The sequence below is a fragment of the Amblyomma maculatum genome, chromosome 4 (genome assembly GCF_055883805.1).
Source record: "Amblyomma maculatum isolate TAMU_Amacu chromosome 4, ASM5588380v1, whole genome shotgun sequence".
In the NCBI taxonomy this organism is placed as follows: domain Eukaryota; kingdom Metazoa; phylum Arthropoda; class Arachnida; order Ixodida; family Ixodidae; genus Amblyomma; species Amblyomma maculatum.
This window is the reverse complement of record NC_139347.1, coordinates 144,324,550-144,350,575: the sequence shown is the minus strand read 5'-3', so window position 1 is coordinate 144,350,575 and position 26,026 is coordinate 144,324,550. Positions and strand designations below refer to the sequence as shown.

Below are 26,026 nucleotides of genomic sequence, written 5' to 3'. Positions count from 1 at the left end.
ACAAAATCCGATCGACGCACGTATAAACAACTCCTAGTTTGTGACAGCTTGATCATAGCGCTTTTTCAGCTCGTTCGGCTAAGAACGACATCATCGAATGCTCGTAAGGGAGCAGTCTACGACGATCGGCCTAATTCTTCGCCGTGTCAAACAGGCGTCTCAAGATCTGCAGGCCACTCAGCGCGTGACACTTCCCTCGATCTTGTACTTCGCATGCTACGAGAATTGGGTCCGTTGTGTGATCGCGCTCACCTATGCGGCCCCTCACTTTTCGCGTTGAAGCTTATCACCCTTGAATAAGATCCTAGAATCGGTATAGTTTTGTCGGCGACAGGTGTGTAACGACCGCACAGCGAACTGATCAAGCCGGCAGCTTGATTTTTTTTATGATATTCTCAAATAAAGCTGTAACTCTCCGGCGACAAAGCTTGCCTGCAGGGCGCTCATTCAGTCAAGTGCTTGCAATGCATGCGTAGCACACCTCGCCAATTAACAGAGCAGCAGTCCTGAAGCCAACGAATTTTTGTCTCAGCCACACAATGAGCCCGTCACGCCATCATCAAATGCTGAAAGGCATTTAAAATGCCTCAAAATGACTTATTACCACAGTCAGAATAAGATATTCCATACATGTGATATATGCTGAAGTAAACGCGGAGTAAGCATTGCACAGTAAGAAAAGGATATCATTTAAATAAGTCAATAATTTTACAGATATATCCAAATATCGCCTCGTCAAATGCTGCATAAATGACCCCGTGAATAAGCGAAAGTGAATACAGATTGGCCGTATAGAACTGATGCACACAACCTTCCTTGCATATACGTAGAGTGTGCTTTCTTGGACACTTGGCCATTAATTGCAAGAAATAATTTGCGGCTGCTCAAAAAGCCCAGACGTATGTCAGGGAAGACAGATATTCGGGGGTGCAGTGATTTTAGTGCTGTTTGTATGTTTAGTTGGGACCTCTCTTTTTGCAAGTATTTGATTGTCAGATATCATTTGCACAGTTTTTGAGTAGCTGACGGAAACTTTTTTTATTTCCTTTCCCTAACGATCCATTGGTGCGAAGCGTCATCTGATTTTTTTATTGGTTACTTTCCCGCCAAGGGCGGAGACGGATGGCTTAATAATAAGCTCTGTGGGTGAAACCAGGCCCGATATTGCCTCATCGACGGTTCAGCCATGTAGTAAATATTTTTCTTTTTGCTTTCTATATATGTTGCAAGTAAATAGTCGACCGATCCGTTCACCGAATAACGTGAATATTTGCGAATAAGGATAATTATTGCGAGAAGAATCCTGGTTCTATTATCAACAATAGTTCCCTCACATGGCTTCCTGAAAGCAAAACTCAACTATTGCCTTGTAATAAAATTGCCATGTATTAATGCACAGCGCCGCGTGAAGGGAAGGAAAAATCACTGCCCTGTCCACCAAATTGTTTTGTTGCGTTCCTAAGGGCGTGGGCTTGCAGCAGTAAGTTTAATTCGAACGCTTTACTACGCCCTTCCGTAATGTCGTCAAAAACCCTGTCCTGTTATCATTCAAAATTTGGTCTGACCTTGACCTAATTAATTTTAGGTGTCTACGATTTCGTCGTTTTTAACAAAAATATAATCTGGCTTCATTTCACCAAGACCTATTTTTCCAGAAAAAATATAAAAACCTGATCGTGACCTCATTTTCCGAACCAGCCATACAAAGGCGGCTGGTAGAATGGTGTGGAAAGGTCGCCGCACAGCAGGGATTGTTGGCCACTGGGACCAAGAGGCAGATCAACCCTATTTTGTATGACAATTGTTAAAGCTCATCGATAAAGGTTTCACATGCCTAATTCCATCACTTCTTGGTGTCCACCAAAAAGTATGTGTCTTCATTTCCGCCAAATCTAACCTAAAATATATAAATATAAACGCGGGCAGAACAAGCGGTGTGACAGGGGCTATCGTTACAAAACTCAGCTTTCTCTTAGCACTGTGAGCCATGCTTAAAGCCCCGCAATTAAAAAAAGGAATGGTGACCTGTTCGCCCGCCTGTCTGCCGCTCTCTGGTGAGAAACGGCTCGCATTGACCATGAAAAAGGGCTCCATATATTCGGCCTTGCACTCGGAGGCTCTTGCCGTCGATGCAGCCGTCGTCAGAACTGTAAGTTGTTATAGATCTCTATCGACCGCATGAAGGTCGCACTGAAAACGCGCCACGAGTAAAGAGGCCTTCGGCGAGGTCTGGCACAAACACCCTTCGCTACACGCGGCGCGGCTTCGTAGCCGCGCTACTTCTCCGAGAGGCACAGCCTTCTTCACAAGGCGAAAACAGCGAGTTTGAAGTTTGCACGTTATCACCTGGTGTGTGGCAAAAACGAATAATATTGCGATGTTCAAAGATAGGACCACGTTTGTCATTCGCTGTAATCAGCTACAAAGCCTATGAATGGTTGTCGGCTCTAGGTAACAGCGCAGATCTTTATTAACAGCTAGTGCTATGGCGGTTGAGGTGTTCTGTACGAAAGAAAAAAAAGGTCGTGGCTCAAAAAATGTCGCACACGCTGATTCTATACGTTAGATAACGTTAGCTAGCGTATTTCTGCATGCTTTTAACCTTCAGAGGATGCATTGACATCAGGTTAAAAGTTTATTATTGTATTACAATTTAGCTAACCTGCGACTGATAAATTGAGAATGAGTGCCAGCCTCCGAGGCCGTTTTGAGATTTTGAATAAAAACTCCTAATAATTATGCTGAACTGTTAATCTCTGCTTAACGTGAAACATTCAAGCACCAACTAATTGCGACAATTAATTTTCTGCAGATATTTAGCCATGGTACACTCAGAAAGTTGCTGAGAGCGAGTAATGTCGGATCAGCATGTGAATGTGGGGCGCTTTCACGCATAATGCGTTTTAACCTTTTCAGTGCCTTGACGGCACCCTCCCTTCCAAGGATCATTTGGACATAATCCAACAAGTGTTTCTGACATTTATGCTGGATATACTGTTCCCCCATCGTCAGTTTGTTTACCAGCCTGCAGCAGCCGTGTTGAAACGTCCAAGTAAGCCACGAACTCTCAACTTGCTTCACATTATGCACTTCTCTGACATCGCTTCATAAACACGAGATACAAAAAAGAACACATGCTTCAGGTGTTAGTGCGCAAAAAATGCACGAAAAGTTCCATGGAGCTTTGAAATCCACATGAACTACTTCTTTTTTAGCTATGCGTCCATAAATAGCGACAAATAATGAGCGCGCGCACACGCACACACGCACACACGCGCACGCACGCACGCGCGCACGCACACACAACACAAATAAAAATAAAATCTCAGCTTCCAGCCCTTTATTCAATCATGCCTGACTCAAATTGCGGAAAATGTAGCATGTTTCCTTATTAGCCGACCAAAGGGAAACCTCTCCTCTACAGGAGTTCTACTGCACTAATATTGGTTTGAGAGGAAAAATACTGAAAATATATTGCGAGCTGCAATATTTTGTTTCGACTTTCTTAGTATTCTAAGCACTATCAGGAATGCTATCTCGTAAATTGGTTTTTGCTTAATTTTAGCGATTAAAACCTTTTTTCTCGCTAATGTCTTTGTCGACCCAACATTTTACGTATCGATTTTTGATGCTTGTCCGTCCAACTTTGGAAGGTCTCGGCATCCCGACATAGCAGTGGCCATCAGCCCGAAATAGCAGTGGCCATCAAGGATTGCCGATGTTAATATGATATAGTAGAGAATATCTCGAGCCTTAAAAGGTGCCACCTCTCATGACGCACAACCCGAGTCGAAACTAAGGATGGCATTTAGACTGTCATTGAGTAAGAGTGAGTTGCACACCAAACTGCGTAAACCTCATTTTACGTTTGTATACGTCTCTGCCAGGCACTTTCAGGACACACAGAAGCGCATGGCGGCTCCTTCGTCATTAATGACAGTTGTCCTTTGGCTCAAAAGTATTGTCAGTGCGCTCTTGTATATTTGAAGTGCTTCTTTCCATAACTGTGAATTAACTGGCAGCACACATTGGTCTTGTAGGTCCGCTTATGCTTAAAAAAAAAGAAATACCAGTTCGAAAACAAAAAAAGGTCCTTTCTTCCACCGCCTTCTCGAGGATTTCATAGAGGCCTTGTTTCATAAATCAGTTGCCTAGATCAAGTACCCCGCTTAGTGTTCATGCTGTCACAGAAGTTGTGGTTAATTTCATACACAAAGATACCTATAAAATAGACGGTGCCGCGAAGATTCTCCATTGAAACGTATCAGGGATATCACAAAGCGTCCCTCACGCCGATGTATTCAGCATGTTTACTTTTGAATTGCTCTGTACAAAACGACAATATCAATAGAGTCAAGCCACGACAAACGAAATCAAAATGCAAAACTAAAATGTAGGGAAAGGTCCCAGCAATTGTTTAACCAGCAGTGTATACATGAACTTCCACCGCTGCTTCACCTAACTCCAGCAACAGGCGGCTTCGCCCTGGTCACCGCATGCTTTCGCACAAAGTGCCCTCGAGCGGCGACCGTAAGACAGGCGTGCATTATCAGAAAGTAAGCTTCAGCGCATTTTAGTTAGCGCTTTTATCAACGGCCCCGTGTGGAAAGGACTCATGCTTCATTCGCGTTCTTTTTCATCTTCGCAAGCGAACGGCGGCCCGCAGCGGTGGCGGCAGCTATACCATAGCGGGAAGCATCCACTCCCAGCTGCCTCCTTCAGAGCGGCCGGAAGATTTTTAACCAAGACTTTACCTCACAGAATGGAAGTGATCATGTACTATTGAATATATTATTGAGGCCTCTATACAGGATATTCTTTTTCCTGGCTTACAGGGACGCAATGTCTGCCGTGCGGCAAATGAAGGCGATGAGTAATTCCTGTCCGCTCTCAGGCCAAATGTGATGGTACACCCTGAGGACTATGCCGACATCTTGCCGGAATGGGAGCTCTCACGCTTCCTTTGTTACGCGATAGCACCAGAAGCTCGTTAAGCAGAAAAACCGACGTCGCCGTCGTCCCGCGGTAGTCAGAAATAATCTCAGATGTTCTAAATAAAGATATTAAGTAAGGGAACGGTCCAAATGAAGCCAGAATCCGCGAGGTTCTTTTAATAGGCGTATTTTTTTAAAACAGATGTTTCATATGGAATCATTGGGCGGATACAGAAAGCAAGTGTCCGGGACTTGTCTTGCGGTCCCGTACACTTTCCGTCTGCTTCCGCCACACCTTTCTGCCCAATGTGTTTTGGTTCTTTGTCGTATCCACCCTTAACCGAGCATGCAAATCAGATCCTGAAGATTCAGTGTCCAAGTGACAGCGGCAATGCCTTCTCTACACAGAAGCCCTTTACCTTCGTTTATGCTCCAGTCAAGCATCCAACAAAACTTCGAAAAAATGTGCTCAAATTCTGGACAGGACAGCACAGTAGAATTCCTCTGGCAACGACATATGCTTAATTTATTGGCGTGGACGTCAAAGAAGTTTACATAGAACCAAAAATGAGGTATTGCTATGCTGAAAGATGTTCATGCTCTATACCGTATTTGTGCTTCGTCGCTTGCACTGTTCCATCATCGAGGTATGGCTGCGCTGAAATGTGTTCATGCGCTATACTGTATTTACTTGCAGCTTCAACTGGCTCGGGTGACACAGAAGCAACGAAGATTGTGAAATATTTTCCGAAAGACATGCTGCATTATAGTGGCACTCATGCATTTCAGCACTTTTGCGATTATTGACCCCGCAATTCTGCCATTTCACTGCTCAAACTATTCAATAAGACTGTTTTGCAACATGGTTCGTGCTGTGCTGTAATTTGGGGCAATGTCTAGCTTATTTACCGCTGTATGAATAGGATACAGTTTTGGCTTTCTCAAGCGTTTTCCAGCTCTCTCAGAGAAACGCTGTGTGCAACTTTGCCAAGGGGCTAGTGTGCGCGCCGGCGGCCGCCATCATCAATAAGCTCCAGCTCCAAGACCGCGGAAACACTATCCGCGTCAAGTGGTTTTCGGCGCACGCGGGAGATTGCGCATCCTCACCAATTCACACCGAGAGGGCTCATTGGACGGTGCGAGCGCTTACCTTCCGTGCCCCCGAGAGGGACTGTTCCGAGTGGTGGTTCGAAACAAAAGACAAAATGACCAATTACGAAGAAGTGATTAAGTTTTACCGCCTAGCTCGACGGACAATGCCGCCGCCTCAACCGGCACCTAGTCTGAAGGAGGCGGTCATCCTAAGGTAAATGCAAACGGGGTCACTCCTAGCCACGGCAGTGGTACACGTCCTCCACCCAGACTTCTATACGAGTGATATGTGCATTGTATGCCAAGTGGGTCCGGCGGACCAATGGTGCATCATGTGGGACTGTGCCAGGTTCCCGACCGAAGCTGCATCCAGGACATACCCGCCGGAACTTCAAAGTGCTGTGAAAAATACAGACAAGGACATTCAACTATGGGCCATCCAGCAGGCCCGGGGCGCGCTCGAAAAGCACAAGCTTCACAACCCACCACAAACGGGCCAAATGAGGTAGTGCAGAGTAAGGCATAACCTCGGGTCGACGCTTTGCCATTGTCACGACGCTTTAACCCGTCGTTTGCCGGCTCCTTAATAAAGTTATACATACATACATAAGTTTTCCGGAAGGTCAGCACTCTGTTTGCACTCATTGATGGCGTCTGTATTTTTATCACGGAATGCTTAGAAAATCTCGTAAACATTTTACCATGCGGAATGAAGAAATGTAGTTAATTTAATGACGCAAGATACTAGATTCCTGTCTTGTGGGGCGCCGACCGCAGTTTTTTTTTTATTCCATTTAATGGCTTCACAGTCTTGTCCTTGTCATTTAACGGATCCTGTAAACGGTTGGCTCCACCTTTTGTGTAGAGCCAAATACATTCTCGCACAGTGTCGTGACAATATTTTATACTCATTAAAGCACTTTGTCAGCTGGCAGTAAGGATAATTTTTCCTGCCTCTTTTGTAATACCTGTAAATATGCTAAGAAATGGATCATTCTGACATTTCCCAGCCTCGGCGGCCGCTTTTCGATGGAGGCGAAAAGCAAGGCGCTCGTGTGCTGTGCGATGTCAGTGCACGTTAAAGAACCCCAGGTGGTCGAATTTCTGGAGTCCTCCAATACGGCGTCTCTCATAGCCTGATTCGCATTGGGACTTTAAACCCCGCAAACCAAAATCAACCAACAATTCTAACATTTATTTGCTAAGCTGTTGCTGACGCTCTATCTGCCACCTGATCATACCAAGTGGTTCTTTGATGAGAATGAGAACCAAACAAAATTACCATGTACTTCCTCTGGGCTTGTTATCCGAGGCCCAAAGTTGTGACGCAGGTGACTTTTCATGCCCTGAAGACAGAAGCAGTTCAAATTTTATGTAGTGCTGACAGGTGGTAGCACACTTAACCAAGCCTGCAAAAAGCGCTGGTAAAAGATCACTGAAAAGCCAGTTACAATTCATTAATATTGAATGTGCAGCTTTATGTAAAGGAATCAAAGTGAGTACAATGCTCTCAAGTTTGGAAATCCCAGCAAACGACTAACCAGAACACCGTTTTACTGTGGTGGCAAACAGAGGTGGGTATTTGACCTCAAAAAGTGCGACCTCACCTCAACCTCAAAAAAAATTTCCTGACCTCACTCAACCTCAACCTTATGCTTTGAGGTTGAGGTTTGACCAGGTGACCTCACCTCAATTTTTCTGATGCCACCACCGACCTCACTCAACCTCACCTCAAACTCAAACTGTGAGTTTGAGGTTGGTCGCTCGACCTCAGAAAAAAATAAATAAAAGGTTTTTCACTTGAGAACACTAACTATAAAACGTCACGGCACAAGTCCTGTGCGGTGACACGCCAGAATGACCACATAAATTTTAAACAACATTGAATATGATGAGGGTTACTTGTAAAGTAAAAACATTTAAATGAACATTTGCCAGCGGGGCAACTGATTCATAGCAGGTTGACCTAATAACGGCAGTATATAATTGGTCAGTTTCAACGCTTCAAATTTTATTTTTATTTGTTTTGATATGGTGACTTTTGACCTAATTCCCGCTGTAATGCTTATGTGTCCTTGGTGCTGCTGGATGCGAACTCCCGAATGTCTGCAGTGAAACGTCGCACATATCTGTGACCGTAAAATAGTGTTTCCTCATGACAAGCAAGTCATAATTTCTTGGTAAAGACATTTTCCTGCGATTTGAAATCGAATCGGATGACAAAATCACAAACAATCTAATGTTTCTTCAATGTAACGTCTCTGTTACAAAAAAAAAGTAGATCGACCACTTGCGTATATATGGAAGTTGTAGTACCATAACATTCTTTTATCAAACTGACTTCTTACGTGGGACTTATCACAAGAGGCGGACAGAACAAAATGTTGCCACATGCAGAGACGCTTAGTTACGAAAAGGTAAAGCGTGCTTGACTTTTGACATTGCGCTACTTTCGATAATCCTGACGAGTGGTTTGTGCTGTATAGAACAAACACCATGACAAATTATTGGAAAGATTACCCTCCCTTCTACTTATAATAACTAACAGTGAATTTGCAGCCCCAAAACATTCCTTTTATGATTGATGTAAGTTAAAGAAATAATACGTTGGATTAGGGATAATTCGCACATTACCTTGAGATGCCGAGAGAAGCTCAAAAGCTGGTTTCCTTGTCCACACAGTTTCTTGTCACAGTGAATGCATTCCAAGTTTACAGTGCTTTTCGTTTCTTTTGCGCGGCTATTGTAACGGAAATGGCTTTCGATGTCTTCGTCAATTCGACAACTGCGCGCGCACACATCATCCTCAGTATATTTAGATTTTTTCGCTATATCTGCCATAACCACACCTGCCATAACCGCAACCATGTCATGCACCCTCGACGCCGAACGCAACAGTGCGATAGACCTCGAAGAAGAAGTGCAGACCTCAGCTGGTAATGGCGGAAACTTCCGTCATAAATTACAGCAAGTCGCCGGCCACGGCATGGCTGCGTGTCTTCGCTTGAAAAAGACGGCCACGGTAAATGGCGAAGAACACAGCATGTCGTTTAGATGCTGCCTTTTTTTTTGCCGATTTCGGGCGGCTCACCGACGGCGTTTGGGGGCGACTTCCAAGCAAACGTTCCAGTAAGAAATGGTGTCGATGAGAACGTGGGGCTAAGACACCAGCTTCTAGTCGCGACGAGAGAACCACGCCCACTGGGAGAAGGAAGCGCGAACACTTAACCCATGCTACGGGAGTTGTTTCGTTTTTCTTCGACTGCACAATATTCGTCAATAGAGGAAGACTAGCGGGTGGTGAGCAGGGTGGCAACGCGTCTACAGGGACAAAAGAGGAGAGTTTGAACACTGACTAGCGTTTCCCTCCTGCGAAACGATGAGATGCCTGCGACAGAAGTCCGCGCGGCCACCGCGGCGTTCCGAGAAGCGAGAGGCCTGTCTTTATACTTCTTTAGACCAACCGGAATACGCCAGTCGGAGGTATATCGCACAACCAAAAGCTAAAGAAGTAAAAAAAAATAATGGCAGCGTTTGGGCGAGTTGGTTAGACATGTTGAACCTGGAAAGCGCATAAAAACACACGGACAACAGCAAGAGACAGACACACGAGCGCTTACTTTCAACTGATGGAAGTTGGAAGTAAGCGCTCGTGTGTCTGTCTCTTGCTGTTGTCCGTGTGTTTTTATGCGCTTTCCAGATTTAAAAATAAAAAAAAAGAAAAGAATGTTGCGAGAGGAAGAATCTGAGAATTGTCTTTTCTGACATTTCTTTTCATAGGAGGAGGGGGGGGGGGGAGGGGGGAGGGTGACGACTGGCCGTACCGCAGAAAAGCAGCCGGTTGTGAGTAAACGCGGGTGCACAAACGCGAGAGGAGGCACTGGTAAGTGACCACACAAAAGGAAAACAAGAAGTGAGGAAAAATAGGGGTGGTGCAAGTGCACTGAAAAACTAACGAGAAGAGGAGACGCAGATCTTCACTCGCGCATTCACACGCTCGAGCACCGCGCACACAACTCGCTCTCTCGCCCACGCTGCCACTGTACTTGTAACTCTCGGCCCCATTGACAGAAACGCACTTAAAAATACCTAAAACTCACAAACTCCTAAAGGCATGCGTATGTGCAGTGGCTTACTTTCCAAGAAATGCCGAGGGGTTCCCGGGTCCGCGCTTTGTCCGCTAGTTGAGGTCGGACATCGGCTGCGGAGCCGAAAGAGCAGAAGCCAGCTTGCGAACAAAAGGCGCGCCCGCCACTTTGGCTGCAAGCTGTAAAACGGAGGGGAGGCCCTCGATAAACAAACATGTAAATGAAAAAGGCGCAAGCTCACGTAGGGTATGAGAATGACTGCAAGCAGTCGTCAATCACCTGTCTGTTCTTCAATGATTCTTCGAGAAGGGCACATTGGATTTATATTTTTATGTAGGGGTTCATTTAATGTCTAGTGAATAATAATAATAATAATAATAATAATAATAATAATAATAATAATAATAATAATAATAATAATAATAATAATAATAATAATAATAATAATAATAATAATAATAATAATAATAATAATAAAAGAGTGGATTGTACTGATACAACTACGATCTACCGTCCAATTGCTTTCTTCGTTTTAACGCGTACCATATACAATAGCAAAAACAGACTTTATTTACTAAAATACAGTCTTCGTGGAGTGACTTGTCGTCAAGCCATTTATCTCTTGTCTCTTCTGCATCCTTGTTCTTTGCATATGCCTCTCTGAAACCTCCTCTCTCGTGCCATCCTCCCCAAGCAATTCCTTGGTTGCTGGATCTTGCGCTTCCCTCTTTTCTACTATTCTAGCTTTTTTTTTCCCCCGAGAAGTCGATATACCTAGGTGGGTCTGGAAACCCTTCGAGTTTGCGCAGACTTTATCACTTCCCAAACTCGCTCGGAATGGTGGCGGAATCTTGTTTCACCTTCTTTTGAGTCTGCAGCCGTCGTCCAACCCCACTCGTTTGCCGCGCTGCGCTTTACGCCCCCCCCCCCCCCCCTTCTTTTTTTTCGTGTCGAACGCAAACACATAGAAGCAAACTGTTCGTTACGTGCGCGTTGGTAGCCAAAAAGTTGTACGCGACAGGCATTATGAAAGGTGTTTTTCCGGCTATTTTATCGCTGTGGGAAACAATAATTTCGACCTCACAAGCCGACCTCACTAAGTTACGACCTCACTCAACCTCAAACTCACGCATGAAGTTGAGGTCTCATTTGCTGACCTAACTCAAAAATATTTCATGTGTTGCCGACCTCACACCATCCATTCTAGTGTCCGTGCTTTCTAAAATGAAACGTTATACTTGCCAAGCATTGAACGCAGGATATCGGTATGTAGAGACGAAGTGACAGGACCGCGCTTTGTCCTGTCCACTTTGTCTCTGCGTCCCTGCGTTCCTGCGCTAAATTCAATAATAGAAAAACGTTTTTAACTGATCTACCTTTTGAATTTTGTGACTCATAAATTAAAAGATGCATTTTCGTAGGCACTTACCTAAAACCGAGTAAAAAAGGATGACACGATTGTGCTTTCGGTACCTGTGTTGTGATAATCTCAAGGTACCCTCGTGCAATGCCGAAAACAATAATGCAGCACGGATCCCATTGTCATGTGTAATGAAAATATATCATCGTTGAAAGTAAAAGGGCTTCACAAATATATATATATATATTATGCTGACAAGAAAACAAAACTGCTGTATACGATAAAGCATGACAGGAGTGACATACAATATGCGCGATTTTCTTCTGAGACGTAGTGAAAGCGCATCATCGTAACAGCCACAGGTTGTTCATCCAAAAGCCAACAAAACGCGCCGCCAACTTCATACGTTTCCACCACTTGGATCCCACTGCAGTCTCCAGCATTAGCCGACACTTCACGGAAATAACGAAAATGAAGCCGAACGCATCTAATATTGTTCTTAGTTTCACTGAAGACACAGGTAAGCGAGAGTCGGGTTGTGATGTGGAAGCTGGTAACTGAGACATGCCTTCACTAAGCCCTTTACCGCGCTCTAACACCACACCTCCTGGCTAAACGAGGACGAAGACGGAGCCAATTTTATTCGGTGCTTACACCGCTGTTAGTAACAGCAGCACCAAGAACTTATACGTACGAATGTATATTTTTAGGTATTGCGCAGACTCTTTAGAGTCACTTAAATGTATGGATTTTAAGAGCATAGTCCGGTGCCTCTATGATGTTCATATCTTCTCTCTAGTTCGCTGTACGCTTAGGCAGTTGCGTTTGCTATGGTAAAGGCTCTGGTGGGTAAAACGTGTGATATATTTGACTTCGTAGCAGGCAAAATTTTGACGCCGAGCATCTTTCTTATGATTTGTAGCAGGAGCCCAGTAGAAAAAAAAGGTAAAATCTTAATACACAAAGTGTCTTGTTTAATTTGCGCCATGTTAAACAAAAAAAAAAAACCTGCAATTGTGGTATATGAAGATTTGAGTGCTTTTAAGCCGGTTTCTTCAACTGGTCTGCATATTAGAGCAAGCTTTCTTGTGGAAACGTCGCCGAGGTTGTTAGGAGACGCCAATTCTAGCTTTGATTCCGTATTATAAAGTACAGCACGCGCTCTTTAATCATTGCCTTGCGATTTACCTCCAGGGACATTCAAAAGCGCTCTGATTGGGAAAAGGGACCAGAATCATCTTCCTGCATATTAGAGTCATTAGGTGGTAGCGTCAGCCTCCTCGTAAGCACGGCCGTTTCGAATCCTGAAATTTTATTTGTCCACTGGGCTGCACAATTTTATTAGAAATAATTAACTTGTAGCAGGATATAGCGACTTAATGCCATGACGCAGCATCTGGCGTCTACATCAGTCTAAATGCGGAGTGCGGGTTGGCTCGTTATGGCTGGCTGTTTTTTGCCATTTATGCATCTAGCTCCTGGAAACTTCGATGCCTTGACCTTAATTCAATTCTTTGTAATAAATTATCCTTTCCCCTGAAATGCTGTATTTTAATAAAATGTAAATCTGGCTCCTTGTTAGCGTTCCTAGAATGTGTCCGTAATGCTAATAAAGGTTCGTGTACTGTCTCATTTCATCGGAAGACCATCGAACACCAGCAAGGCGACGCACTCTGCGAGGTTAGTTTAATCAGTCATATTCCGTAGATGTGACAAAGAGACCATTTATCTAAAGATAGCCGCAATGTGTAGTATGAGCCACTTCAGGCAATATATAGTAATTCGATTCAAAACAATACTTCGTTGCATGGAAACAGCGTCCTCAAGAAGCTATTTCTTTAGTTGGTGAAAAGTGATCATGTCGGGGTGATTTGCCCACGCTAATACCAAATTTCTCACAGGTTCTAAACTATATGAGAACGCTAATGTTTACAGTCAAAAATTTAATAATCAGCCCTTTGGGTATCGGGGAGTTATTTTCTACGTCTAAAATGCACATAACAAGGTAATCTAGAAAAACAACAGAACCGTTGTGTACATCCGGCATCACGAAAATGGTGGAAGATATTCTACGAAAATCACACTTTGTAAAAGAGGTTCTAGAGATTTCCGACAGTTGTCATAAAAAAGCGGCCTGTTTTAATGTGAGAGATTTATTCGCTCATAACGGAGATATTTGCGCAAGGAAGGTCAATATCTGAGAAGAAAGTGTCGCTTCACAATGCACGGAATTGTGTACAAAATCTACTTGAGGGATATGACAAAAGCACTACCAGTATTAGCAGACATGATTTAACCATTGCATATCTATCTTAAACAACTAACACTTCTTGCTTAAGGTGCTGAAATAAAAATTTATACATCCCCAAGTAGTAAAAAAATTCGCCTCATGAAAAGAAAAAGTTATGGGAAGACTGCTTCAAGCTTCACTGTGTTTAAACCTCACAGTACACTGAAGTTTTTGTTTAATAAAGGCACTGAAAAATACAGTATAAACGAAAATGAAACCGCTCCCTGGATTTACGATCCAGATTCCACACATGACCCACTGCCGGTCCGAACAGAGAAGCTGCACAATTAGGAAAAACGTCTTAATAAATCCCTCAGTGACATCGCGAATTGCTAGCATTCCAGCATTAAGGACATTAACCGTTTCGAGTGAATGATGGATGGTGCATTTATTGTGCCACTTTTCTGTATACGTGGTGACTAAGCCACGAGTCAAAGTTATCTTGATTCAACACGAAGAGGCTTGGCAAGTGGGCCAGCAACGGGCAGCGCTGAAAAGCCTGGCTGCGCGTTACGCTACTTGGCACATATGAAGTCGGCTTCCATGACACCAATCATATTTAGCTCAAGGATCAAGCTTGGAGTGAGGTATTTGAAACAAGAGATACGCATCTAAATAAGGGTATGCCAGTGAGCCCTCAGTCTCCACAGAAATGAAAGAAGCAGTGCCTACTGAAATGCGACCAACTACGAAGCAGGAGACGCGTATTACGAAACGATGTTTCTAAGCGCTTTCTACTGTGCTCAGTCTCCTACCATATCTGTTCTGCCTCGTTTGAATTAAGCATACATTAGCAACTATCCCCGCGACATGCCGTACAGATACGACGAGCTAAAGAACTACACAGAAGGAAGGATTACAGGTATTCTGCATTCTTCTGCAGAGCGCGCATACATCGTAAGGTTCACAGTACAGTGCTTAGCAGGCGCTTTGTTTCACTTTCTGGTCCAAATTTTTTTTTTCAAGGAACTTTATTGACAAAACCAAATGATATGTACACACACTGTTTGGACCGATAGCGCAGTAGGCTAGTGGCCGGTCCAAATACAAATATTACTCTCAGGTTCAGTCATACAGGATCAAGGATTGAAAGGAACAACAGTGATATAAACGCAACATTACTGCTACAATTGCATACATATGCAAGAATACAACAAAGTGCAAGTAAAAGAAAATACCCACATAATTATGAGTGCCACATAAAATCGATAAGCTTAATAGTACTACCATGAAGAAAAGGAGAAGAGCAGGAGAATTAATAGCGTTCACATGAGTTCCAAGCTTAAATAGGAACATTTCGGCTTCCAGGTGAACAGAGTGAGAACAAAACGTACTTATTTATCTTGCTCCCGGAGCCTGGCTTACACTAGTAATTATTTGGGAAGCCGACGGTCCCAACAGGCGATGAAGGCCACATGTCTCATCACTGGCCCGCCCTACTCAGTTACTTCTGCGCTAACAGCAATGAAATGGATAGTGGAGCCGCGCAACTTATTGATGCTCTATGTGTGGCTTACAAAACATGGCGAGATTATTATTTATTAAGAGAAGAAAATTCCTGACCTTAATTACCCTGAGCGAAACGGCGTTAATATAAACATGCTGTAGACACTTTCCCGTTCCGTAAATCTGTTGACATTTTGCTGCTGTTGTTCGTCGTTCGCAATGCCTTCAACCTTCAAAACTTCGCAGAAAATGTTGTTTCTAGTGAAGGCGTCCACAAGGAACGAGGTGTCAGAGGCACTATGCTAAATACGAGTTGTTGTTGATAACTTCATAAAAATAGCTCACTAGCTAAGAGTTCCATAATGGTTCCTCTCGCAAGAGATCGACGGTCATAATCTTCTTCCATAGGACATAGCGCTGCAACCTCTTTGTGGCTGTTACAATGTCTTCGAAATTATGCGAGCAGGTGATGTGCCTTCGCGGCTAACGCGGGATACGCTATTTTCTTCCTGTCGGCAGAGTCTGATTTCGGCTACCCGAGCGACGCGATACCTGACGCGAATGAGGATGGATACTGAAAGGAAAAGTTTAAATGTGAATAACACACGCTTATAAATTTTGCGAATTTAGACAACCCTAGCAAAATCATATTTAATTTTTTTATTTTGTTCAGAGTATTCGCAGCTTTCTGCTTTGAGCATCCTTGTGCTTTACTTTCCCCATCAAAAGGCGCTTTTCATGCTCCCAAGCTTGGGAAACGTTGCCCGCTATTTATCAAATAGACCAGACTGTGGATTACAAGGGCGCCTGGCGTAGCTGCTGTATGCTTAAAAAGATTGTTTCTTTAGGCACTAAAAAAGTACTACTTTTAACTGGGGAGGTAAAAAAAAGAAAATGCGCATGAATCTTTGGGATGAACTTTAGAGGAGCATTTACGCTGATTTTGCATGTGTTGTGTTGTAAGGTTGCGTTTCTTAATTAGTCGTAAATAGTGAAATCCTGAATTCCATTGACATGCTTCATCTCCCTCCGAGAGTACGCACTTTTGTCGCATCATTTTTGGACGGAAGAAAATTTGCAATAAGCCTCAGCGGTGACACTGTTGGTTCATTCGTATCACTAAGTGGCATGCGCCAGGGATCAGTATTGTCTCCGACATTGTTCAATATTACTTTCATCCCATTGGCGTAGCGCTTACATGATATCCCTGAAATCAAGTTTTTACAATACGCATATGATATCACGGTATGAAGCACTCACCATGATCTTCTCACTCAAGAGGCCAACCTTCAGTCAACACTAGACGCAACCTCTGATTACGCATCCTCCATTGGCCTTCAACTTTCTGTGTGTAAAACTTCATACACGTCAGTCGCCAACCGCTGGGGACGCCGTAAACATACCTCAAATCCAATCCGTCTCTCTCTATCAGGCACTCCAATACAAGAAAGTTCGAGCTTGAAAATTCTGGGCTTAACAATTCACCAATCAGGATCAGCTACTGCTTGGCTTTCTCAGGCAAAAAAGCAAGCACTTCAAACTATGAGTTTAAAAAAACGAATTGCACTTAGAACGGGTGGCGCTGGCTCGTCTGTAGCACGCCAGTTAGTGAGGGCGGTTCTGCAGCCGCGTATTGTTTAGCAGGCCCAGTTCCAGCATCTTACAAGAGCACAATGGGATCGCCTTGAAGCCGTAAATCGAGAAGCTATGGGGACCATAACATGCCTTCTATGACTCACACCGGTCATAGCGTTAGAGGAGAATGCGCGGCTCAACACCATCGAGGAAATGGTGCAGCAGCGCCGCGAAGCTCGCAGACTCAAGGCCACTTTGTCACATTCCACGCAAGCACTGAGGGCGTATGCAACGTCACACAGTATTCTTCAGTCACCTGCGCCAGTACTCCCTCCCTGGAAATTTATACAGTTAAGAGACAACAAGCCAACTGACATCCGCAGACCAACGTCTGCCAACTCGGCATCGTTGCTTCGCCAGAAATTTGAAGAGCTAGATACTCACCTTCCTCAAAATTTCATAGTAGTGTACGTAGATGGAAGCCTGCAAGGCTGTGAAGCCAAAACGGCCGTCTACTGTCCACGGAGACCTAGCCTGAATCAGACAACTACGTTTCAGGTTTCAAAACCACTTACATCTTTTTGCGCTGAGCTCGTGGCAGTTCAGGAGGCACTCTGCTCCGTGGCTTCCATTCTCCCTACACCACACGTTGTCATCCGCACTGACGCACTTCAAGCAGTACATCTTCTCCGACGTGTCAGCCGCTGCCCTAAAATTTGCCAAGACATCCACCAGCTTGCGGCGCGCATCCCTCAATCAATACGCATTGAGTGGGTCCCACGAGATCTGCTGCCTTCCCAAAGTCAAGCCGATTTAGGAACCCGCCTAGTGAACCAAGACGCATCAATCCCACGGCTCCTCGAAGTGGACGACGCTACCCTCCTTTTGTCAAGAAAGAAGCACCTCCGGCGCTGCACACGTGCACTTATCCCTCCGTGTGCAATATCCCTTCCCCGCGGTTTCACCCGTGCAGAGGAGGTTGCGCTTAGGAGGATCCAGGTCGGTGTCGCCCTTACACCAGCTGTCACTAGGACGTCGTCACACTTCCAACACTTATATCCTCAACCAGGATGCCCGATCTGTAACAACGAAGATGTCGAGGCCGACATCCACTACATGCTGTGGGAATTACCAGCACTCAAACCAACACGAATTCGGCACCTGAGCATAGCTGGCCTTTCAGCAACCAATCCTGCCTCATACGTCACTTGGCCGTAGGGACCTCATCATCGCTCACTTCTGGACTTCATAAAATCAGCCAACCTTTTTCCATTCATTTAATATTTCATTCATCCTTCATCTCATATCCTACTGATGCCCTGAGGCAATAAATATCGACTAAAAAAATTACAAAACATACTTGTCCTATCAGGGTTAATGTCAAAAAGATGCAGTGATTCGTGTTTTGGGGTTGTAGAGCATAACGGACGTGTGCAATGTCTTGGCGCACACACACACCAGCACTTTGTTAGTTTCGTCTGCTTCTCGAGACCATAGCAGAACATATCCAGAAAGGCGGAAAGCAGGCGGCATCTTGGGCTCACAGATTATAATCACAGAAAAGCGGTACTTCTGTACTCGCTGTGGGAAGGCAGTCAGCCGACCATGCAGGCCTCGGGCATTCCATTGCATCACTAAACTGCGGCGCAAGTGCATATCGTCACAGCGGTGGCGTTATTTTGTTGCGCCATAGTGAATATTTGCAATGCCGCCAAGAGCAGCTCAAATGCGTCCAAAAATTGAACAGCAAACTTTGCTGTTTGCGTTTTGATGCTAGAGAGCAGCACTCGCATTGAACGAACAAGCTGTTTCAGCATTTCTTTTACCTGCTGACTGTAGGGGTTGTCGGAATTTTCAGCACGTGTGGCAACCAAGCTGGGATTAGGCATGGCGGTGTCCTTTGATGGTAGAGCAGGCCACTAAACGTCAGAGGCGACAGGTAATACAACAGCTTCTGTCTGATCTTCTGCCTGTGACATTGCGTGTGACATTACAGCCAGAGTATTCTTAGCGGGATTAGGCGCAATCTGTTGTTTCACCTGAGCTGACATAAACTGTAAAATTGACTTATCCCGGCTAGGCTTGCCTTCTGATTCCTTTTGTCGGCGTCGGGAACAATGCTTGCGGCGACGTATAGGAATTTTAGGACAGTCCTCGCATCGACGGCAGAATACCTCGTTTCGACAAGTGGCACTCACATGTCCGATCTTGTATTTATGGCACTGAACAGGTCTTGGAATATACATCCGCACTGGATGTCTCACACAGCCCAGTTTAACGTGAGGTGGCAGGGATTCAGTTTCAAAGATTAATTTAACGCACTTCGAGCGGCCGAAACGATGAACATCCACAATGCGTGCCGTAGATTTGATCAGCGCGCAGAGATCGCTTTCACTTATCCCGGGGTCAACGTCCGTGATTACACTGCTGTAGTCTTTTTACCATGTGCAAGAAAGGAACGGACCGGCATGTTGCCAAGCGCACCAATTGCTTTCAGCTTGTGCACTGTAGGCTGGATTTGACATCCACCGTGAGGACATTCTTTCAGGGATTAATTCTGACCTCGTCAACTTCACCATAAACCAGCTGGTCGAAAAACTGGGTCAAGTGCTGTTTATTTATAACATTCAGCTTAGCCGTTGCCGTTGTTGGTACGAAGGCCACGGAAAATATCCCTTGCTTGTCAGCATTCTTCTTTTGTAACTCACCCGTTGTTGATGTTCGCCGCAGCTTCCTTTTCAGGAGGCGCAACTGTACAGGCGTGTAGCTGCAGTCAGAATCCATCTCAGTCCCTGTGGAGTCATCCGCCTAGTCTGGAAGCTCGACGACCGCGACGTTGAGGTGACCCGTAGAGTATGCCGCAGGCTGTTCGACGGTGGCGGGTGGGCGCAGGGGTCGCGCGCCCGCAATCCCGCTTACACTCATGAGGGGCCCGCACTCCCTCGACGAAAGAAGCCTGTAGTCCACACAGGCCACACTTATCTTGAAATGGATTTGGGCATGTGTCTGCTCTGTGGCCCACGGTGCCACACACACCGCAGGCTGGGATAGTGCGCAGGTAGGGCTGCACTTGGACAATTTATGAGTTGTAGGTCACCGTCCGTGGCTTCACTTTTCCGGCAAAAGTAAGACGAGCCTTATTGGAGGTTCCAAATTTGCAAATTTCCAAGATAGTGCCATGCCTCCACTGGACACCATCTTTCAGGGTTTACGCTGTTTCGTGATTTGCCACAGTGATGACGCCGTAGCATATTGCTTCGCCATTTTGGTTGAGATGGCCTCGCAGTGACACATCTCCCTGAGCTGATTTGATCGCGAAATCACCAAGCAGACGGTCCGCCACGTATTCGTTTTTGGTTTTCGCAGTGAGTAGATTTTTCTCGCGGGAAACGACGAAGCTGAGTTCGGACGCCATTTGCACGCCGAGATAGGCACGCAAGGCTAAGCCCAGCTCACCACATTGGAAGACAGTCCCGATGGCCACAGCGGTTCGGGGCTTGATGATCGGGGCGGAATTTGTGGAGAGGTCTGGGCCTCCACGATGACCTTGGCCGCGCGCGAGACACGGTCGTGCTGAGGTGGGGTTGACTTGCCGGATGTCAACCTGGCGTCTGCCGTCATCTTGGCTTCACGGCGCTGAGAGCGGCTCTCAACGAGACGGAGGAGATTTGAGTCCCGGAGCTGGTCCGATGGTGCTGAATTTGGTTCCCCAGCTTGAGGAACTGTCGACCAGGTCATGGCGTCCGGATCGTAGCCGCGCTGAGGCAGGGCGTTCGCCATGTTGATGCGGAGAGTGGATTCCTAGCCGCCGGACGCCGGCGCAGCCGTTAGGCTTAGCGGCTGCGCCTCCGAGCGCGAATGAAAGTCCGCTGTTTTTGTGGTGGCGGCATGCCACAAACTCCAGAGACTGTACCGCCAAGTACCGCCTCGAAACCAATACGACTGCCCAAAAGGGCGGCAAAACTGGCGCAACGGGCAAGAAGCCACGTCAACAGGACCACGTCACCAGCGGTGACGCCACCAATTCCAAGAAGCAAGCGTCTTCAAGCGGGCGTGACATCAAAGGCGACCAAGCGCCACCACCACCCCCACACGGCGGATCGGGGAAGCAAGCCCACTCCCAACTCAGACAAGGCGAAAGGGGTGCCTGGGCAAATGCGGCCAAAAAGGAACAGGTGAGCGGCTCGGGTAGGGTTGCCTCCTCCTCCCACCCCTTCTCTTCACGCTCGCTCGGCGGCCGACGCAGAGCTTCATAACCTGGTAGCTTCTCTCCGGGTCCAAAACGAGATGCTACTTGCCAAAATTGAAGCCCTTGAAACTAAAACTGCTCCTCCCCCACAATCTGCCCCCCAAGCAGAAGCCATGGAGAGCAATGCGGCGGCACCGGTGACCTCGGACTCCTCCGTGGCCATTCTTGAGGCCCGCCTTAACGCCAAATTCGAGACCCTTATCGGGACGGCAATGGAGCGTATCATTGCCAAAGTCATGGAGGCCCTTCCTACCATGATCGCTCAACATGTCGCGAATCCCCGCACGTCTCGCCGGGCCGCTCCTCTCAAAAACGTATCTAGCCGGCCCTCAAAATTTTCGCGTCGAGAAATTGACATCGAAAATGAGGAAGATAGCTGCCCCCTCCCAGGAGCTGAATTTCAGCCCCGGGTTGATGGCTCTGGGGCATCTATCTTCCCTCCTCTAACCCCAAAACCTGAACATGGCGGGACAACCTCGGTGTAGGCGTTCCCCCTTATCTAAATTGGCCTCCCCTATCACTGTAACTCAAAGGAATTGCCGAGGGCTACGGTCTCGCACTAAGCGAGCCGACCCTGTGCTTTTCCTCTCAACTTTGGCGCATATGCCCGCCGTGGTGGCCCTTCAGGAGCCAGGAAGAGGCGCCACCCTAACAAACTATACGACGTTTCAGCAGGACCCCTCGTCTTGTCTATGCGTTCATAAAAATTACACAGCAAATATGGTCGACTTGAACCTTCAACTTGGCTATTCCCATGTAATGGTCACTCTCCTCCCCCTCCGCAAGCAGGACCCACCACTGCACATTCTAAATGTCTACTGCCCACCCAAATTGCCGAATGTATCATTCTCGGACCTTTTCAGCCGGGCGCTGAAAGCTGCGGGTCGGGACCCCTTCTTGATTGTGGGCGATTTTAACGCCCCCAGTCGAGGCTGAGGGTACCGCCGTGAAGAGAAACGGGGACGCAAGTTGGCGGAGCTTGCGTCTACGTTGGGCCTCACTCTTCACACAGACCCCGTCCACCCAACACGTATAGGTAACTCCGTGACTCGGGATACGTGTCCGGATTTAGCCTTTACCCGCAACATTCAGTATGCTGACTGGGTCAACACTGAGGAAACACTCGGTAGTGACCACTGTATACTGAACACTACAATTCGGACCAGACCATTAGCAAAACCCACAACACAGGCTCGACTCCCAGACTGGTCCAAATTTAGGAAAAATTACAACACAGCTACATCTATACTCGAGCAAGGCTACCAGTCATGGTCCGAACAATTGGTTTCTAGCCTTCGCTCTACCGAAACACAAATTCAACTTTCCGCGGCGGTATCAGACGTGAATAACCACCTCCTCCACCTCTGGGAAGCGCGGCATTGCCTTGTCCGCCGGTGGCGCCGACAAAAGCATAACCGTAAACTTAAGGCTCGAATTTCCGAGCTCACCCAGCAGGCGGCCGAGTATGCGGCCCAGCTCGCTGACGCCAGCTGGGTGGATCGTTGCAACACGGCAGCGCGGGAGATGTCCAGCAGGAACACCTGGCGGCTCTTCCGCGCTCTTATCGACACAACGCAGACACACACAGAAACTCAGAAACATTTACAACATGCCATACACAGCTCTCAGGTAAACAGAACTCAGCTAGCGCACAAGTTGCGGGACCAATACTTGTTCACTACCCAGGACCCCCGCGGACCGGCGCACTCTTATGCAGGTTCGGAGAGCGCTGAGCTGGATCAGCCGTTCCAGCTCCACGATCTGCGGGCGGCCCTGGCGAAAATGAAACGTGGCACAGCCCCGGGTCGGGACAAAATTACAGTCAAATTACTAGCTAACTTACCCGACCCGACCTACCAGTCCTTATTGGATTACATCAATTCAATTTGGATTGGGGACGCGCCACTCCCCATCGATTGGAAGACTGCTCTGGTCACTTTCATTCCAAAAGCTGGCAAAGCTGTCAACACGGACAACCTTCGACCCATCTCTCTAACCTCATGTGCGGGCAAACTAATGGAGACGATGGTGCGTGACAGGTTGTCCGAGTTCATGGAAAATCAACACATCTTCGCAGACTCCATGTTCGGATTTCGCCCGTATAGGTCCGCACAGAATGTTTTGCTACAACTTAATCGGGACGTTCTTGACCCGGTCGAATGCCCTCACAACGACAGGGTCATACTCGCCTTAGACTTGAAAGGAGCCTTCGACAATATTACTCACGAGGTAATACTCACTCACCTTTCACAAACCGGTTGCGCACGCAACGCGTTCCGATACATTCGGCAATTTTTGACAGATCGCCAATTCTACATTAAAATCCAGGACACCGAACATGGCCCGTTCCAACTTGGAACCAGAGGAACACCACAGGGTGCAGTGCTGTCTCCTCTCTTATTCAATACGGCTATGATGCACCTGCCGGCCTAGTTGGGTGCTGTCGCTGGTGTGCAGCATGCGCTGTATGCCGATGACATCACCCTGTGGGCCATGCAAGGTTCTCTTGGAGATATTGAGGCCAACCTGCAGCAAGCAGCAACCATAGTGGACCGTTATGCTCGCCGCTGTGGCCTTCAATGCTCCCCTCAAAAATATGAAGTTGTACACATACGCCCCTCACCAAAGTGTACTGCCAAAATTGAGCTCTTTTTAGAGACATGATCAATTCCTGAACGCACAGAAGTCCGGATACTGGGGCTCTTTATTCATCAACATAGACGGTCGGACACTACCTTGGCGAAACTCCGTAAGGTGGGGGACCAGGTGGGCCGCATGGTCCGCCCGGTTTCTAACAAACGTGGGGGGTTGCGGTGCAAAGACGCCTTGCGGCTGGCGCATGCATTCGTGACCAGTCGAATCTTGTATTCGACTCCTTACCTCCACCTTCGGAAACAAGACGAGGATGCACTCGAAGTCGTTTTGCGCAAAATTTTTAAGAGAGCCCTCGATCTCCCCGTGAACACCTCCAACCAGCGTCTACTGGGCCTGGGCATGGTGAATACGTTCCGGGAGTTTCGAGAGGCTCACTTAACCAACCAATACACACGTCTTTATAAGACACTGTCGGGTCGCCGCCTCCTTGCCCGGCTACACATCCAACATACCACCCTTATGGAAGATCGTGTACGCCTCTCTTTCGAGGGGAGATGCGCCCTCCACGTACGCCCTCTTCCTAAAAACATGACACATGAAGACCACAATGGCCGGCGCCTGGCGCGGGCGGAAGCCCTGGGCCGCCATTATGGGTTGAAACCCGGCATTTACTACGTGGACGCCTTCGGCCCCCACCAAGGGGGATGGTACACGGCCGCAGTGGTCCACCAGTCTAAAACTGTTAACGGGCTTACATTCCGCGCCCGTGACATAACCCACGCGGAGGAGGTCGCCATTGCGCTGGCAGCTACCCACACTGATTCTAAAACAATTATCTCCGACTCGCGAGGGGCCTGTCGGAACGTCGAGCAAGGCTGGGCGCCATACCTAGCCTACCAACTACTTCAAAATTGCACCTACACCGGGGACCCCGCTTACCGGAATATAGTATGGGCTCCTGCTCATATAGGTCTCGAGGGGAATGAGGCAGCCGACGCCGCCGCCCGCGCGCTCTCTTTCCGGGCTTCCCATCTCGACCCCCTAGATCAGGATCTCGAATTCGAACCCGCGTATTCTTTTAAAGACATTGTTCTTTATTATAAATCTTGTCATAGCCTTTACCCTCGCCCAAGTAAAGGTCTATCTAAGACGGAGGAGCGGCTTCTACTCCATCTTTATACCAACACTCTGCTGTGCCCGGCAGCACTAAAACATTTTAATCCCTCCTTCACGGGCAGTTGTCCGCACTCTGCGAAGTCTTCGCACATCTACCACATGGTGTGGGCTTGCCCATCCAACCCAGCTATTCCTCCTCACCCCAACCCCACTCGGGAGGACTGGGAGGCGACCCTGCGCGGCTGCTATAACCTACAGGCCCAAAAGTCCTTGGTGGAGCGCGCCCGGGCAGCGGCCGACGCCACTGGGGTCCCGTACTAGGGACCCCACCCAGTATCTGTAAGGGCTGGATGTTCATAGACCCGGTCGATGCATACATCTACCCCTTTTTGATCAATAAACGTTTGTCACCAATAAACGTTTGTCACCTTCCAGGGCCCCTGGGTGCTGTATAGGACACGCTAGTTGGAGGGAATGCACGCAGGGTGGAGGGGCTTCGTTATAGAGGGGTTTTACATTGCCACGAAGAAGGCCAACGACGAGAACGAAGTTCTTGAGAGCGGCGCGCACGCTGTGTGAATGAGAGCACTACCTTGATATTCTTCAAGCCAACACCGTACAGGCTCAGAGCCTCCGGATTTCTACCTCTTTGTTTGCCCTTACATTTAAAATACGAACTTGCTTAACTCATTTCGTCATATACCAATTGCTCATACATGTATTGGCGTTAGAGCACCAGGCACGTCTATTTCAGGTGAAGTAAATGCGTTTAACTTCAAGCTATGCTTGTCTTATTGCTGATGTTGTGCTGCTGAGGGTGCGTACATGTAGTACTTCATTGCCGGACAGAATTTTTGTATTTTCAATTTTTAAACATTTAACATGTTGCTCTCATTATTAGTGGCGATGCGAAAAAATATTGCATGTATACAGCATGCTTTGTTTTTCTTCAGTTATACGCGTCCCGCTCATTTTTGCAGTAGAAATGATGTGTTCACTTTGCGGCCTCCATATTTTTCTGGTAAATAAACGGCAGTGCCTTGTTATTCTTCGTTTCATTCAGCCACTTCAGCCAGGTTTAAGGCTGGCTCTATCTACAGGGGGTCTCGCGTCCTACCTCTTACGGGGATATAAGGTCGCCGCTGCAAATCAAAAATTTCCTTTTGACCGTATCTGGACCACGGCCATTGCAGGATGCTCATTGTCAGCAGGTCATCAGCACCATTATCCTAACTGCAAAAGAAGCTTACATCTTTGCTTTCGCAATTCAACTAGGGTTAA

General features: G+C 46.9%; 1 protein-coding gene across 1 annotated transcript; it reads left to right on the top strand.

The window, feature by feature from the left end:
* Window positions 1–24,202: 24,202 nt before the first annotated feature.
* On the top strand, window positions 24,203–25,066 carry LOC146193246 (uncharacterized). Its single transcript, XM_084600508.1, has one exon. It carries the CDS (start codon window positions 24,218–24,220, stop codon window positions 25,064–25,066), a length of 849 nt encoding a protein of 282 aa, XP_084456634.1. The 5' UTR covers window positions 24,203–24,217.
* Window positions 25,067–26,026: the final 960 nt, after the last annotated feature.

Excerpts from the sequence above, each read along its gene's own strand:
- LOC146193246 (XM_084600508.1), top strand. The coding sequence starts at position 24,218 with ATGACACATGAAGACCACAATGGCCGGCGCCTGGCGCGGGCGGAAGCC.